Source organism: Parathielavia appendiculata (genome assembly GCF_033297405.1).
Source record: "Parathielavia appendiculata strain CBS 731.68 unplaced genomic scaffold N657scaffold_8, whole genome shotgun sequence".
NCBI classification, from domain to species: Eukaryota; Fungi; Ascomycota; class Sordariomycetes; order Sordariales; family Chaetomiaceae; genus Parathielavia; species Parathielavia appendiculata.
This window is the reverse complement of record NW_026944227.1, coordinates 827,248-843,163: the sequence shown is the minus strand read 5'-3', so window position 1 is coordinate 843,163 and position 15,916 is coordinate 827,248. Positions and strand designations below refer to the sequence as shown.

The 15,916-nt window shown below is 57.4% G+C and overlaps 7 protein-coding genes across 7 annotated transcripts; 5 read left to right on the top strand and 2 right to left on the bottom strand.

Annotated features, from left to right (window-relative positions):
* Positions 1-144: 144 nt before the first annotated feature.
* N657DRAFT_681788 (Metallo-dependent phosphatase) lies at positions 145-1,472 on the bottom strand (the record flags this gene model as incomplete). The annotated part of the gene is made up of 3 exons (XM_062796426.1): positions 145-363; positions 425-854; positions 916-1,472. The coding sequence occupies 3 exons, from the start codon at positions 1,470-1,472 to the stop codon at positions 145-147; spliced, it is 1,206 nt and encodes a 401-aa protein (XP_062646588.1).
* Positions 1,473-2,192: 720 nt separating this feature from the next.
* On the top strand, positions 2,193-4,368 carry N657DRAFT_575290 (uncharacterized protein; the record flags this gene model as incomplete). The annotated part of the gene is made up of 2 exons (XM_062789093.1): positions 2,193-2,428; positions 2,484-4,368. 2 exons carry the CDS (start codon positions 2,193-2,195, stop codon positions 4,366-4,368), a joined length of 2,121 nt encoding a protein of 706 aa, XP_062646587.1.
* Positions 4,369-5,350: 982 nt separating this feature from the next.
* On the top strand, positions 5,351-7,572 carry N657DRAFT_681786 (uncharacterized protein; the record flags this gene model as incomplete). The annotated part of the gene is made up of 2 exons (XM_062796425.1): positions 5,351-5,664; positions 5,757-7,572. The coding sequence occupies 2 exons, from the start codon at positions 5,351-5,353 to the stop codon at positions 7,570-7,572; spliced, it is 2,130 nt and encodes a 709-aa protein (XP_062646586.1).
* An 866-nt stretch (positions 7,573-8,438) lies between these two features.
* N657DRAFT_598630 (thiolase-like protein) lies at positions 8,439-10,168 on the top strand. The gene is made up of 2 exons (XM_062790045.1): positions 8,439-9,052; positions 9,119-10,168. Exons 1-2 carry the CDS (start codon positions 8,559-8,561, stop codon positions 10,014-10,016), a joined length of 1,392 nt encoding a protein of 463 aa, XP_062646585.1. The 5' UTR covers positions 8,439-8,558; the 3' UTR covers positions 10,017-10,168.
* A 51-nt stretch (positions 10,169-10,219) lies between these two features.
* On the bottom strand, positions 10,220-11,759 carry N657DRAFT_664647 (uncharacterized protein; the record flags this gene model as incomplete). The annotated part of the gene is made up of 3 exons (XM_062795248.1): positions 10,220-10,722; positions 10,773-10,776; positions 10,813-11,759. 3 exons carry the CDS (start codon positions 11,757-11,759, stop codon positions 10,381-10,383), a joined length of 1,293 nt encoding a protein of 430 aa, XP_062646584.1. The 3' UTR covers positions 10,220-10,380.
* A 1,996-nt stretch (positions 11,760-13,755) lies between these two features.
* Positions 13,756-14,709, top strand: N657DRAFT_481015 (uncharacterized protein). Its single transcript, XM_062787562.1, has 3 exons — positions 13,756-14,002; positions 14,059-14,398; positions 14,450-14,709. Exons 1-3 carry the CDS (start codon positions 13,841-13,843, stop codon positions 14,566-14,568), a joined length of 621 nt encoding a protein of 206 aa, XP_062646583.1. The 5' UTR covers positions 13,756-13,840; the 3' UTR covers positions 14,569-14,709.
* Positions 14,610-15,872, top strand: N657DRAFT_481085 (uncharacterized protein). Its single transcript, XM_062787563.1, has one exon. It carries the CDS (start codon positions 14,850-14,852, stop codon positions 15,774-15,776), a length of 927 nt encoding a protein of 308 aa, XP_062646582.1. The 5' UTR covers positions 14,610-14,849; the 3' UTR covers positions 15,777-15,872.
* The last annotated feature ends 44 nt before the right edge of the window (positions 15,873-15,916 follow it).

Genomic DNA, 15,916 nt, shown 5'->3' with positions numbered 1-15,916 from the left:
GGGTGATGGGCGATGATGAGAAGACTGGTTGTATACCCACGGCCACTGCCACTCATCACCCGGCATAATCTTCCAATGGTCTCTGTCTCCGTTGTTGTTTGTATTTTGATGAGGGTTCCGGACATGTTGCCGCTGCCGCCTTCTCTAGAGGAAATAGTCGCCGGCGCCACGGCGGCCGCCGGGTATGTGGCGCTGGTCGTCGGGGACGGCCGAGAAGATGGAGAACTTGGTGTCCAGGCTGTTGCTCTTGCCGCCGCCGCCGCCCGTGTTGGAGACGGTCATGATGGAAGCCACGTTGCCGCAGCGGTAGCAGTAGTTGGGCGCCGACCAGACGGTGACGACGGATTTGGATGGGAAGTGGAACTTGGGATTAAGGTCAATAAACCGATGCGAAATGAAAGGGGGAAAGCCGGGGTGACGTTACCTTGTACCCTTCGTTGACTAGCTGATGGGCGCGCGCGATAGTTTGCAGCCCGTTGACGTGGTTGAACTCGGTGGCAACCTTGTGCCCGAACAGCCACCCGGCGCCGCGCGGGCTGATGGCCCATGTCTCGATCTCCTCTGGGTCGCTCCACACGAGATCGCAAAAGGCGCCCTCGTGCGGAATCTCCTGCGCTCGCGCAACGACGCGGATCTGGTCAATGGTGCGGATCTCGGGGCTCAGCCCGCCGTGCACACAGAGGACGGTGCCGTCCACGATGGCCGCGAGCACGAGGAAGTCAAAAACTTGGCAGCATGCCTTCCAGACTGAGGCATTGCCATATTTCTGCTGGCATTCTTCGTAAAAGCCGTAGACTTGGGTGATTTGGCGCGACTCGTGGTTGCCGCGGACAAGGACTATCCTGTCGGGATATCTGGGGTGCGCTTGTTAACGGGGATGCACAGCTGAGAATGAGTAAGGTAATGATTTCTCACTTTGCTTTTAGACACATTAGAAGTGTGAACGTCTCTAAGCTGAAGTAACCCCGGTCAACAAAATCGCCGAGGAAGACAAAGCGGGTGTCGACCGACTGCGCGCCTGAGTCGGCGGGCGGCGCAGTGTGCGTGGTTTCCTCCTGAAACGTGTCGTCGTTGTGATCCCCTGACCCGCCTTCTGCTGTTGTCCCGGACCTTATAACCTTCATTTTGAGTTTTAAATTTGTGATCTCTGACGGCGGCTCAATCTCGTCGGACGTAATTACTGTCGTGCTCGTCATGGGCGCCTGGACATTGGAGTCGCCGGGCATGCCGCCGGCGACACGGAACAGCTCGAGTAGGTCGTAGAATTGGCCGTGGATATCGCCACATATTGTGACGGGGGTAACGACGGGCTGAATGTTGGACTCCTCCATCAACACCTCCTTGACCATTTCGCAGAGCTGCTTCATGACATGTTCCGGCAGATAGTGGCACTGCTTGGCCTCCTCGAGCCACTCGTCTAGGCCGGCGCCTGGCCGGAGGTTTGCCGGCCCCGGCTTTGGTACCGTAGCCATGGTGACGTGCACCTAAGAGAAGACAGGTTCGGGCCTTATGGTTGGTTTTGTTCAGCGATTATCGAAGCGGCGCTTCTTTGCGGGGTGATGCAGGCCGAGGTCGTATGGAGAACGCGACTTATGTTGGAATTAATCGAGAAGCTGTGAAGGGGGAGGTTCGTTCATGTTCATCAAAACTCCATCGAAGAGCGATCGCATATACAGTAAGCAAGCTACTCGTTCAACATCGGGTTGGGTCCCCTCAGTTGTCTTGATGTCGCGGAGGGGGCGCTCTGTCCAAGAAATTGCGGCCCTATGGCGTACTATGCCAAGAAGGGAGTGGGTCGGCCGATAACGTTAAAATGACCGGGCTTATCAATTTCTCTTGGATCTCATCATCTGGTGGTTTAAGTTCACTCAACAGTCTCACACAGCTCCTCGCCCACAGGTCAAGCCTGTAACATGATTGAAGGGAGGGACGGTCCGTCGACTCTGAACACCTGAATAGCAAAACCGTAAATCAGGCGAAATTAGAACGAGACGAGAGTAGAATTACCGCATTGCACGAAGTCCGCCCTTTTCCCTCCCCTTAACTCTTCTCCGACCCCGCCATTATCGACTCATTGCTTTCCAGTTCGATTTCCGGAATACCTTACTCTGATCGCCCATACCATTGAGAGCCAATCAATCGCTCGCCTGGATTTAATCCATTTGCCGCTCGCAACGGAACTCCATATCCACATGAGCACTCCTCAGTTACTGTCGAGGAAGACGAACGGCGTCGTCGGCCAGTCTTCGAACGATGCGGCCAAGGCACCGAGGGTGAAAGCGCCCGTGCAGGGCGAAAAGGTCGTGGTGCGCCGCTTGCCGCCGGGAATGACCGAGGAGGAATTCGTCACCATCCTGGGCGATGAATGGAGGGTTGGCCGTGGAAAAGTCGACTGGTTTTCGTACTGGCCGGGAAAATTGTCGCAACAGTGAGGCGCCGTCCCCTCCTGGTTTCTTTGCAAGCACTAACATGCCTTCATACAGTCCGTCAAAACCATCACAACCCTCCCGCGCATACCTGCATGTTGTGCGGCGAGATGACTTGACAGCACTCCTGCAGAAGGTGCAATCGGAAAGGTGGGAGGACGCCAAGGAGACATACAACGACCCTGCCCTGGTCTCTCCGCCCACAGTAGAGTTTGCCATCTATAAGAGAATCCCCGGTGGCAAGAAGCGCGTCGATGGGCGGCAAGGTACCATTGATCAAGACCCAGAGTTTATGGCGTTCCTCGAGGCCCTGGCGAACCCTGACGCGCAGAAGGAGGCGCCGGAAGCGGGCCAGGGTGCTGAGGAACTACCCAAAGTTGAACTGACGACGACGCCCTTGGTTGAATACCTCAAGGAGAAAAAGGCTGCCAAGGCCAAAGAGGCGGCCGCTGCGAAGAGCGCGAAACATGCACGTCAGGACTCACAGGGAGCAGGGAAAGGCAAAGCTGCTCCAGCAGCCCCTGAGGAGCCAAAGAAAAGGTCTAGGGATGGCAGGTCCGAGAAGGAGAGGGCGCCGGAACGTGCCTCGGAGAAGACGTCTGACCCGTCAAAGGAGTCAGTCAAAATACTCACCAAGAAGGCTGCCGCTGCTGCGGAAGCTGCTGCCGAGGCTGCAAAAGCTGTTGCGGCTCAGATGAAATCGAATGCGCCGCCCACCTCACATCCCGGAGGTCAGGAGCCCCCTCCTAAGAGCCGCCGAGCGGGCATAGCAGCTGCGGCCAGGATCCTGCAACGCGACTTGGGCCTTAGTCCGGGCAACGCTCATCGCAAAGCTCGTCAAGACGCCGCCAAGGCCGAGTCAGAGGCCAAGGCCACCGCTGCTAAGGAGACCGCTAAGCCAGCCACACCACCCGCCCCTGAGCCCGCACCACCGTCTACACCCTCTGAGCCTACGGCGCAGTCTGCCTTCGTGAAGACGCAGCCTCTAGCTTCGGGTAAGTCCAGGAATAGGAAGCGCGGCGCCGGCGAGGATAACGCCAAGGTAAAGGGAGAGAGTAAGGGAGATGGCAAGGGGGACGCTGGTACCGACAAAGTGACACACCCCGCAGCGCCAGCAGCAGCAAAACCACCCATCACGGTGCTGAAAAAGAAGGACAACCAACCGGCCGCATCCTCGCAACCTCAGCCCACAGTGCCGCCCGCACCAACCGGCCCGTCCAAGACCGCCCCCTCCCAACAAGCCCAAACAGCAACCCCAACTCCTCCCTCCGGGCCGAAGTCCGCTTCTTCTCAAAAACAACCAGGCGGAGGCGGTTCCAAGAAATCTTCCAATGCCGCCGCTACGCCCAGCCCAGGCGCAACCCGCGCCTTCGTCAAGCATGCCAACCACTCGCAGGGCGTCACCGAAGCCTTGCTCAAGGAGGCCCTCCAGGCCTTCGGCACCGTGACGAGCGTCGAGATGGACCGCAAGAAGGGGTTCGCCTATGTCGATTTTGCCAACCACACCGGCCTCGCCAAGGCTATGGCGGCCAGTCCGGTGGCGATTGCGCAGGCTACGGTGCAGGTTCTAGAGAGGAAGGAGATGGGGAAGAAGGCGTCTGGCCAGGGGCAGGGGAAGAATGCTACTGCTGCTGCGGCTAGTGGGTCTATGTCCGTGGCGGGATCTGCTACGGTGCCGGGTAAGGCTCAGGCACAGGCACCGGCACAAGTTCAGGCACCTGCCTCTGCAAAGCAAGATCCTGCGCCACCAACACCGGTCCCTGCTGGCCCTGCGGGAGAGAAAGCAGGGGGTGAGCAGGGCAGCAGACGCGGAGGGAGGAGGCGCGGGGGTAGAGGGAGGGGTGATAAAGAGGGCAAGGAAGCGAAGGAGGGGATCAAGGACGGTGGTCCGAAGAGGGCTGATGGAGGAGGAGCGTCGGCAGCTGCTTCAAACAGTGGTTGATGAAGCTTCCGAGGGTAAGCGCTGTGAGGGAACCGACGGAGATGATCACCACTCGCACATTATCCCAAGGGGGTTCAAGAAGATCGAGCATGGGCTGCGATAGAAAGCTGAGGCAATATGTCAACAACAGATTCGAGCATATCCCACTATTGCAAGCCGTACGGACAGCCCTCGAACTATTCTTTTGAAATCCTGACATTGTGATGAAGGTGATGCTCACACACGCGGAATTCCGGGGTTATAACGAGGGTACGACGGTGTTTCATGGATTCCGCTTTGGGTGGTGAGTTCCGACGGGGCACAGAAAAGTTGGGAAGAACTGACGAACCAGACACAAAGGACGCAACAGAAAAGAAAGAGCGCGTAAAGTCCTCCGCTTTGGATGCATATATGTCTAGCCTCGTGCGGCTGAGCTATATCTGAGTCATGATGGTCCAGGTAAGCCAACCCACGCAATGTGCCTTAAGACATTCTGGAAGCGACGGACTTAAAGCCATAAACAGGAATAACGAGCAGGAAGTTGTTCACCGATACACCGGGCTCCGTCGCCGATTAGATTCAATACTCAGAGGAAGCGCCTTCACGTCCATTGACACAAATGATCAGGTACTTCCCTCCCAGGAGGCTTCGCGATACCTCCAAAGAAGCGACTCGTCCCATTTCCACAGCAGGAAGTACCAGTGATGGGGTTGAGCATGCAAAAAAGCGTCAGCTCGCTTCATTTATGACTGCCGAGGAACGGCAGCCCTATGCGCAGACCATCTCAATGGCCACCCAATCTGTGGAATTCGCACTTCCAGACCCTGAATCGATTCCCTCTATAGGAAGTGCTAGTGATGGGGCTAAGCAAGAACACAAGCGCCAGCTTGCTTCCTTCACGGCAGCCGAGGAACGACGGCCGTACGCACAGACGATGTCAACGGCCAGGCAATCTTTTGGATTCGTACTTCCTGGCCATGGTCCTACAATCTCCAACCGGGACATGGGAGAGCTCATGTCCAGAGACAATGCCTTCAGTAACGCGGTCGGCCACAACGAGGCGGGTACCCCTTCTCTACAAGAGGGCGTTGAGGCGATCAAACCTCTGTTTATCGTTTCGGAGAACCACGCTGCGGCATCGTCACCGCTCTACACACGCCTCCCTTCAAAAGACTACTTCCGCCTCCTCGAGATCCTCCCTGGTACGGACGATGCGAGGCTTCAATGCCGTATGCACGTCTGCTCCATGTGCGACAACCGCGGCGCCTACGAGGCCCTCTCGTACACGTGGATGACCGGGAGGGAGCCGTGGACGGGGTGGGAGCCGTGGATGGAAGGGGAAGCCCTTGGGCAGTCGAGGACTGGACTGAAGAGCCCTATGATTGAATGCAACGGACAAGAGGTGGCAGTGGGCGCAACCTCTACATGGCTCTGCACCGACTTCGGCGCGAGGCTTCGAGACGGGTCGTGTGGGCCGACGCTCTCTGCATCGACCAGAGCAACCCCCAGGAGCGAAGCCAACAGGTGGCCGGGATGGGTGACATTCTTCGAAATGCGCACGACGTCCTTGTGTGGCTCGGAGAGGATGAGGATGCCAACCAAGTCTCTGACCCGGTCGCGAGGGCATCTTCGAAGGCCTTCGCCGGAGTGTGCTCGGTGGTCTCGACATGGGCGGCAACGGCGGCGGCAGCAAAACATGCCTTGCGGGTGGGAAGGCCCCAGTACCGGATTCAGAGTTGCGGAACACTCTCGGGATCTGATGGAGAGGGGCTCCTTGCTGCAGATAGCCCAGTCTGGGCCAAGGTCCTGCAGCTGTACAACAAAAGATGGTTCTCCCGTCTTTGGGTCGTCCAGGAGATTGCCCTGGCGCGGCGGGCCACGGCAATTTGGGGCGCATGCGAAATGCCGTGGGAGTGGATTGGACTGGCTGCAGCTATCATCCGGACGAACTGGAACTGCATCGTGCCCGGCTGGGTCGCCCAGGGCGCCCATTCCGGCTACTTACCGACCTACCTACCCGACGAGTCAGTTCGCCTCGTCCCCGTAGGTATGATGAACGCGTACTTTATGTACAGGATCTCCCGTTTGCAAAACTACTTCAACACGCTCCGTTTCTCGTTCGGCGAGCTCCTTACCCTCACGAGGCAGTTCAAGTGTGAGGACAAGCGTGACAAGATCTTTGGGCTTCTCGGCTTGCCCACGACGGATCATGTCAATTCCTACATTACGCCCGATTACGGGCAGTCCCTTGCAGGCGTTTACCGCAGGGTGGCGGCCGCGATAATCTCTTCTACAAAATGTCTAGCCTTCCTGTCCCATGTCCACCATACGGACTTGCACGAGGTGCGGCGCTTTTCCACCGTCGTTCCACCCGACTCAACCCTCCCATCCTGGATCCCACAATGGCATCACATTGGCCCACAAGTCCTGGCGCCGCTGGATGCACACCCAGATTTTGCCGCTGGTCTGTCCAGGGCGGCTCAGTTCCGGGCCGCCGAACAGGAAGCAGTTGATGCGGACCGACTCGGCGTCCACGGCGTCATGCTCGAAGGCGTGAGCGCTACAAACGACGTGGGGCCCACCTCAGGGTCTCACACCTACAGAGGGGACGCCGACGTGGTGCTTGCCCGGCACGGCCACACAAGGCACAGCCTGCAGGGGCTGGCGATGGCCTTGGCCGCAGGCAAGAGCTGGTACGGGCTGCCCAAGGACCGAGGCGGCATGCTGGCTGACTTTGCCCACTGCCTTGTCGCTGGCCGGCTCTGGTGGGCGCTTGAACTGGATGCGTTTGGGGTCGGTGTGCCCGAAGAAGGGCAGGATGAGGTTGGGAGGACAAGCGACTCTCAGAACCAGACGGGCCTGAACGACGACGGCACTGGCGCGTCGTCCGGCCATGGCATTGTTACTCTGCAGGATCTGAAAGATATCTCCAGGGGCGGGAACGGGAACCTGTTCTTGGATGCAGTTGCCACGGCTTGTGTCGGGAGGCGGCTATTCAGGACCGCGTCGAATATGCGAGGAGTTGGTCCCATCGATACGCAGCCCGGAGACAAGGTGTGCGTCATCTATGGCACCCCTGTGCCGTTCATCATTCGGCGATGCGATGAGAAACAGGGCTACACGCTTGTGGGCGAGTGTTATATTGATGATATAATGCATGGGGAGGCTGTCGACGACCCGGGATATGAGGAAACCTGGATCGATCTCGTCTCTAGTATTAGTTGACTTCCTCCCTCGAGGCAATCGGGGGGACCTTTCCCTGCGCGCGAACAACACCTCGTTCTGCCGCGAGAGCCGGCCTTTTCTTCTCGGGCGGCATCCTCGCCGTCGCGTCGACACGCCCGTATTCGCCGGCCGTGCTTGAGTATTTTGGCTCTAACGATGCTGAGGAAAGCGCAGTGGATGCGCACCGGCTACCTAATGTGTACCTACTAATTGTTGAGGAGCGAGGGCCGAGTTTGGACTAGTAGGTGCGGTAGGCATGGGAAAAGAGGCTTTCGTTCTGTGGACCTAGTCTTCTCGTTTAGCTGGACTAATACGTGGATATTAGACCTGAAGGACACTCCCCTTCGGTCTTCATGGCTACCGAAGCCGGACTCGGCCCCATCCCCGGCCGGGCTGCTTGGCAATCCGGAGCCGATGCCCCACTCGCCCGGGAATGTGGATCTCCGATCATGCCAAGCCCCGATTTGATCCGGAACCGGTTACAGGGGAGAGTCAGTACGGTCAACGTGGTGAGAGGGAAAGTGGAGTTTCGCTATCTCATTCAGTTCACCCCGTCTTATGCTAAGTTGTCTTCAGTTTATGGCTCGGAGACCAGGTGTTTCATGATGCTCTAAAAGACAGAGTTGTCAACAAGCCTTCATGAAGGGCATGCGAATTCCCATCATTCATCCTGCAAGTCGACACGATCTACTCACATGTGAAAACCACGACTCTTAGTCTGTCGTTCTCGGGCAATGGCAATTGCTCAGGGCTTGTCAACGAGCCTCGGCATTTCCAGGTTTCAACCTCCCCGCATCTGGGGTAAATGTGGGGGCCCGAAGGGAGAGCCGGAAGCCCAGACAAGGGGCCAATATAGCACGAGACGACAGCCTTACAAACGGGTGTTTTTTTTTTCTTCCCTAACATCATCACTTCTTGCATATTCATTAGTACACTTCCATTGAAACTGTCGATATCCTGTGGCAACCACCTCTGAGAAACACAATATGGCGCCCAAGCAGAAACAGCCGTGCTTCGTCCTCGGCGTGGGCATGACCAAGTTCATCAAGCCGCGCGGCAAGGTCGACTACACCGAGCTGGGCTACGAGGCCGGCATCAAGGCCATGCTGGACGCACAGATCACCTACGACGACGTCGAGCAGGGCATCGCCTGCTACTGCTACGGCGACTCAACCTGTGGCCAGCGCGTCTTCTACCAGTTTGGCATGACTGGTATTCCCATCTACAACGTCAACAACAACTGTTCGACGGGTTCCACGGGCCTCGCCATGGCCCGCAACATCATCTCGGCCGGCGGCGCCGACTGCGTGCTGGTGGTGGGCTTCGAGAAAATGATGCCCGGGAGTCTGCAGAGCTTCTGGAACGACCGCGAGTCGCCGTTGGGGACCACCTACGCCATGATGGCCACGACGCGTGGCCTGTCCAAGGCCCCCGGCGCAGCCCAGATGTTCGGCAACGCTGGGCGCGAGTACATGGAGAAGTGAGACATCCAATCCCTTTTCGCCCCCTTGAGATTATCCACATGTTTAGTTGTTCACCTTCCCAGATACGGCGCCACGCCCGCCGACTTCGCCGAGATTGCTCGCATCAACCACGCCCACTCAGTCAACAACCCCTACTCGCAATTCCAAGACGTGTACACCCTCGAGCAGATCCTGTCCTCGCCACAAATCCACCCCCCACTGACCAAACTCCAATGCTGCCCCACCTCGGACGGCGGCGCCGCCGCGGTCCTCGTCTCCCAAGCCTTCCTCGACGCCCGCCCGCACCTCGCTCCACAAGCGGTGCTCATCGCAGGCCAACACCTCGCGACCGACGGGCCCTCCCTCTTCTCGCAGAGCGCCATCGACCTCGTAGGCCGCGAGATGACGGTACGCGCCGCGAGCGCCGCCATGGCCGAGGCCCGGGTCGCGCCCCGCGACGTCGCCGTGTGCGAGCTGCACGACTGTTTCAGCGCCAACGAGATGGTGGTGCTCGACGCGCTGGGGCTGGCGGAGCCCGGCCGGGCGCACGAGCTGGTCCGCGCGGGCGGGATCACGTACGGTCCCGGGAGGAAGGTGCTGGTGAATCCGAGCGGGGGGTTGATTTCCAAGGGGCATCCGCTCGGCGCCACGGGGATCGCGCAGTGTGCCGAGCTGGTGTGGCATTTGCGGGGGTGGGCGAATAACAGGGCGGTGGAAGGGACGAGGTGGGCGCTGCAGCATAATTTGGGGTTGGGCGGCGCGGCCGTGGTGACGGTGTATAGGAGGGCTGATGGAAAGGAGGCGACTCTGGTGGACTCGGAGACGGTCGGCAGGGTGAATGGGCTGGGTTATAATCCTGCTGTTGAGGCGAGGGGGTATACGGCGGAACAGGCGAAGAAGGTTAGGAGTAGGGAGATGACGCATGATTTTGCATTGACGGCAACCCTGCCGATGATGAGGGCTGCGCAGGCCAAGGTGTAGGCGGAGAGTTTCTGCGTAGTGTTGATGCCGGCGGTGATAAGGGCCTGTTTCGCAAGACAGTTGAGGATGGCTTTTACTCGTATGAGCCGTGGGAGCTCCGCTGTAAGTTGAACGATACTTCACAATTCGCAATCAGCTTGTATGAGTCCGGCATTGATGTGGGCTTCAAATCTGCGTGTCTCGGGGTTTTGCACTAATCTAGGACTCTGGCAGCCCCTATGTGGTAGGTAGCCTGGGAGCGAGTAGCCTGGTAGGGGATTGTATGCGCAACGACCAGCCGCATAATTCCGAAGTCTTTACTATTTACAGTCTGCAACACCCGGCGTAGTCCTTGCTGCCCAAGCCGTTCAAGCATCAGGTCCGGTCAGACACGATTGAACCTGCAACGCCTGCATGCCATGATCCTGCACTGCACACATTCAAGAATGTACCGAGGGAGGACGTCATGGCACACCTCGCAGCGATGCGAACCGCCGCGGTGCCTCCAGGTCCCGTGCCCACACTCATGATTCCGCATCAAGTTCTGCCGCTCCCTCTCCACCCGGTTCGCCCGTTCCACATCGCCAAGCCGCCCGGCATCGCCGTCACGATGAACGATGTCATTTGCGCGAGAAAAGAGGCGTGCCTCGTTCCACTGCGCGCAGCCACACGTCTTCCAGACTAATCCGCAGACATAACAGAACTGAGCTCCGCAGCGGCATGCTATCTTGCCATGTATCAGCACGAGGACTGAATTCAGTGAATCCAATGAACAACGTTACTTACTCATGTGATTGCATCCGATATCCAATTCGACCAGCGGCGGCAAGAGTGGCACCGCTGCCAACCGTTCTCGGCCGCGACCCAGAGGAGCTCTTGAACAGCGATATCATGGGGACAGTCACCCTCGTGCGACTGACCCTTGCACACGACACACGTCGTCTTCCCACACCCAGTGCAAGTCGCCACTTCCCCGTCGATGAACTGTTGTGGGATGAACACGGAACATGTTGGCTGATAACAATATGTTTTGTTCGGTGTCTCCATCTCAACCTTCTTCTCCAGAAACTGTCTGGCGAGCTCTGACGGAAGGTAGGCCCGGCAGGAATTGAGCGGAATCGGCTGGCCGCAGCAGCGAGGAGGAAACAAGGATTCGTCGGACAGAGATGCTGTAAAGAGGCTCGCCAGGCACTCACGGCAGTACTCGTGAGAGCAAGGGCAGCGAGAAATATTCGTGTGATGTTGTTTGTCGCCGCAGCCTATGCACTCAATATTGGGTTGCACGCCTCCTTGTCTTGTCCCTCGAACAGGCCGGCTGGCAGCCCATGCAGAAGACTCCGGCGGGTGCTCCTCGGGCGACACGTTTAGAGCTTCGAGTCTGGCCAGAAGCTGCTCATCGGGGGCTGGCACGGTCGGAGCGAGCTTGTTGGCAGGTGTCGTAATCGGCATGCCGCCCTCTGGGCTCATCAACTTGCGCGCAAACTCTCGATCCAGGACCGCCTGCTCCTCTTCCAGGTGGATGGCGCTAATCACGTCAGCGCCTAGCCTGACTGCTCGCGCGATGCTTGCACACAGGGAGTGGTCAGAGGCAACTAATGTGCCCGACTCCAACTCAGCCTCGTACAGCTGAATGGCGAGGGTGAAATCGTCCGTTTTCCCCTCACGACCCTTTCCCTTTCGTGCCTTCTTGAGCCGCTGTAGCTCCTCACGCTGCAGCGCTAGCGCAAGCTCTAGGTCATCCAAGTTCGAACTGGCGGCAGACATGATGACTGTAGGGAGCGGTGCTGTGGCCGGAAGTTCGATGGGTCGTTAGATACGGCGGATGTTTCCTGCAAACGAGGCCGCTTGCAAATGCAGGGAGACTAGCAGAGGTGGTTGTTGGCACTGCAAAGGAGGTCGAAACCAAACGAAGATATTTTCCAAAAATCAACGAGGACAATGTAGGTTGAGATGAAAAAGAGAGAAAACACACAAGTCGGCGTTCATGCTGGGCTTTCGACTCCGTTTTGCCAACCCTAGCCCAGGGCTCCCGACAGCCAAAATATTTCCAGCCCAGCGCATAGCAAACTGACGTGCTGTCAAACGGCATCAGGGACCGCTTTGGTCTGTTTGAGTTGAGTGAATCTGACCCACGTACGGAGGATATAGTGCCCGTGAGGTTTTGAAGATGCCCCTTGCCGTTTCGTCGGCTTTCTTTCCAGACACGACCTTGGTTACGGTAGGTGGCTATCCTTGAACTGAGCCAGCCACCCATGATTTGTTGATTATTCGGCAAATCAGTCATTTCCAGAGCTAGAGAAGTAGAGAATTGGCTGCTATATCGAAGATATCATGATGGAAAGTATCGTTGATGAGTGGGCAAAAGGGGAGGGTTGCCTGGGGTGGGGGGATGGATGTCAATTTGACTCGATTCGCAGGCACTTGATCAAAACAGACTATGCCCGGATTTTTTTGAGTTGTGATGAACAACTTAGAAGGAAATCGGACCTGCATTCGCTTTGGTTTGCTTTGTGAAAAGTAATGGTGATGCTGGGCTTTCGATCCCTCCGTTTGTCGACTAGCTCTTCTACAGCCCCAACCGGCCTAGGATGATTCATCAGACCACTGCACCATCACAGTATCCGGTAGGTATATCAACTCTGAGAGTTCCACTCAATAGCCGCCTCGGTCAGGCTCGCTGTTGGTACCGTGGCAGGGAGACATGGAAAGACGGGACTGATGGTTCGAGGTTGTTGGAAGGCACGTTTGGTTTCCGGCTTGGCAGGCACTTTCACTCTCACAAGCGCCATGTGGTCCGTGCGCTGTCTCGAATTGTTCCAAGCTCCTTCGATCGGGAAGATCATACACTTCCAAACAGCGACGGCAGGAACGGCTCGGAAAAGTCATGCGCGGCGAACTAAGCCGACAACCTGGGAGTTCCTGGCGGCTGTTCTAACGTGTGAGGTGTGATTCGTTCAAACAGCTTCGACTCCCTCGTTGAGTTGCAATTGTTTTGCACTGTCAACTCAGCTGGCGCCTGAAACCCCCCCTTCTCTGCTCATCTCAAGGCCCGTCTAGTCTCAACTCACATCTCTCCCTTCTGTCCTTTGACCTTGAGTTTGATTGGCACATTTCACGGCCAGCCCGTCTCCTATGAGCGAGTCGTCAGAATAATGGCCGACAGGGACAGGCGTTTCCCCTGTCGCCGACAGCGCATGAGCGAGTCGGCTTTGACACAGATCCCCGGCTTTTGTGTCGCGTGTGTTGTCCACAATTTGGACCACTCCGCCGATAGCCAATTCCGGGGCTCAGTGCGTTGATCACCCTTTTTGTTTTCTCATACCCGACTCTCCGAGTCTATTCGTCTGTTTGTGTGGATGGGGCATCCCTCGTTTCGGGGCTCGCGTGGGCAAGGTGGCCTTCCGCCGTGCTCAGCAGGATCAGGGTAGCTGCTGTTACATCATAACCATGACCATAGCAAGCGGATCTTCCTATAGTCCCAATGCTCTGGCTCCCTACACATCGTTTACTTGCCTCGGATTGCGCAAGTGTGTTTGCTGGCCAGATATGCAGGGTCTCCGACACCCCAAGTCGGCCACTAGCTTTCCCCGGAACCAGACTCTTCTTGCTCTGGTACGAACTCCTCCGCGGTTTCGGGCCCTTTCTGATCGGCCTCTGGCTGCCCGCACCCACTAGACGTGATCGGCTAAGCCGTCCCTCCAGCAGCCAGCCCTATACCGGGCCAGCCATAAGATCTGAGAGGGACCCTCTCCATATCCTTGTCTGGTTAATCCATCATTTTCTCTTAAGGCACGCCGGGATATTGATGCCTTGTCGAGTCTTCATGTCAAGTAAATCACTCCAACATGGCTGATCCCGCCGCCGACCTCTCTCGAGGGCCGGTCCTTCTCTCCTTCTCCCTGGCCACGGCGTGCTTTGCCATAGCCACTACCTTTGCTCGCTTTTACGTTCGGTGGGGAAAAAGTGGCGGCTTCGGGGCGGACGACTATGCCAGTGGGGCGGCTACGGTGGGTTGGCCAGAGCATGCAGAGGAAACCGGACAGGGCATCTGATCAGGAACCAGGTATTGGCATTGTCGGGAACCATCTTTAGCATCCTCGAGAGCACCGCATCCGACCCGGCACGGGCTTTACAGTTCAAAGTGATAGGCCAGCCATGGCCTGTCATCAGCGCCACCCTCAGCAAGATTTCAATATGTCTCTTCTTCATGGGCCCCTTGAGAGGGGCGCGGCATTGGAGAATCTTGTTGGCTGGGCTAATCGTGGGAATGGCTGTCATCAACCTAGCCTCGGTCATGGTCGGGTACCTCCAATGCCGGCCGTTGGAGAAGACATGGAATCCTGTTGTGGTTGGGGCCTGCGCGGACCCAAGCATACAAGCCAATTTTGGCTACGCTCATGGCGGTATGTTTTCGCTGTGTGCCGACCTCTTGACATTCGCTGACTACTCACTAGTCTTTTCGGTGTTTACCTGGGTGTTTCTCTCTCTGTTTCCAATATTAATGATCCGCGAAGTCCCCCGCAGCCAACCAACAGGGCCACTATACGCGACATCTGCCCTGAGCTTCGTGTAAGTCTCCGGAAATCTTCCCACCAAACTCCATATTCACTCAGCCACGCAGCTCCGGCATCTTCGTCATTGTGTGGACCGCACAAACCTCACAAACATCCCGCGTCAGCACGTACACAACCCACTTCTTCTACGCCTCTCTCATGGCCACGTAAGCCCACCCTATCTCCAACGTGATTTACTCTCACCTATTGCTGCTAACGCTGCCCATAAAGCCTCGAACAGAACCTCTCCCTGACAACCTCCAACCTCCTATCCTTCGGCCCCCTTTACTCCGGCTCTTCTATGACCAGCGGCAGCACCGGCACAAGAAGAACAACAACAACATCCACATCAAACTCCACCCGCCGCCGGCACCACCACCGAACACACAAACGCCGAGACCCCTACAGCTCCGCCTCCTCCGCTGGCACCAGTCACTCCTCCCGCAAACGCACTCTGACCTCGGCGAGCGCCAGGAGCGCCGCCAGCAGCAGAGCGGGCAGCACCCGCAGCATCAACCGCCTTACTGCTGCTGACAATACCAGGGCCAGCTCGCGCGCGAGCGGCACGGTGGGTGATGACCATGATGAACTGTCGATGGGAAGGGAGAGTAACAGGGGGGATGAGATTGGGATTGAGATTGATCGGAAGCGGACGACGCACCTTATCATTGAGGGGCCTGGGCTCGTTCAGAGTGCTACTAATAGCAGCAGCAGGCGGGGTGGTGTCGGTGGCTCTAGGGAAGCGGCGGATTCGGAGGGGGACGAGTACGATCTTGGTGAACGGAGCAGGAGAGGAGAGTACATGAGCAGTGGCAGTGAGAGTGACAGTGGCAGGGATGAAGGCTACGGGTATGGCAGTGATGAGGAGGTGGAGCAGGAAGGCAATGACATTGGCTCGGAGGCATGGCCGCGGGGGATCATCAAAACTGTTAGTGTTGAGGTGGTTGAGGAGGTTAATGAGGAGTATGTTGCTGCTGCGGCGGCGGCGGCGAAGAATAATACCAATAGGGGTGGTGTTGGGATCCCGGGTGGTGCTCAGCCGGCTGCAAATACAGCGGTGGGACAGAGTAGCAGGGTTTTTGGGAGGAATAGTATCTCTGTTGGCCCCGGGATCATGAGCGGCAGACAGCCGAGGGTGCTATTGGCCGACAACGCCGAACGGGTGAGTGGTGGGAGTGGGATTGAACAGGATTGGGAGACGATGCTGAAGACTGGGCCACCTAGATGATTCGTTCTTTTCTGTTTTCTTCTTCTCCTGTTTGGTGCGCCGCTTGCATGAAACCGGCGCTGTCGGGGCGTTGTGAGAGAGGTTACGAACATTCTGAGCGTATTCAGCGAGGGCTGCTTCGTTATTTACGCCCGCATGAA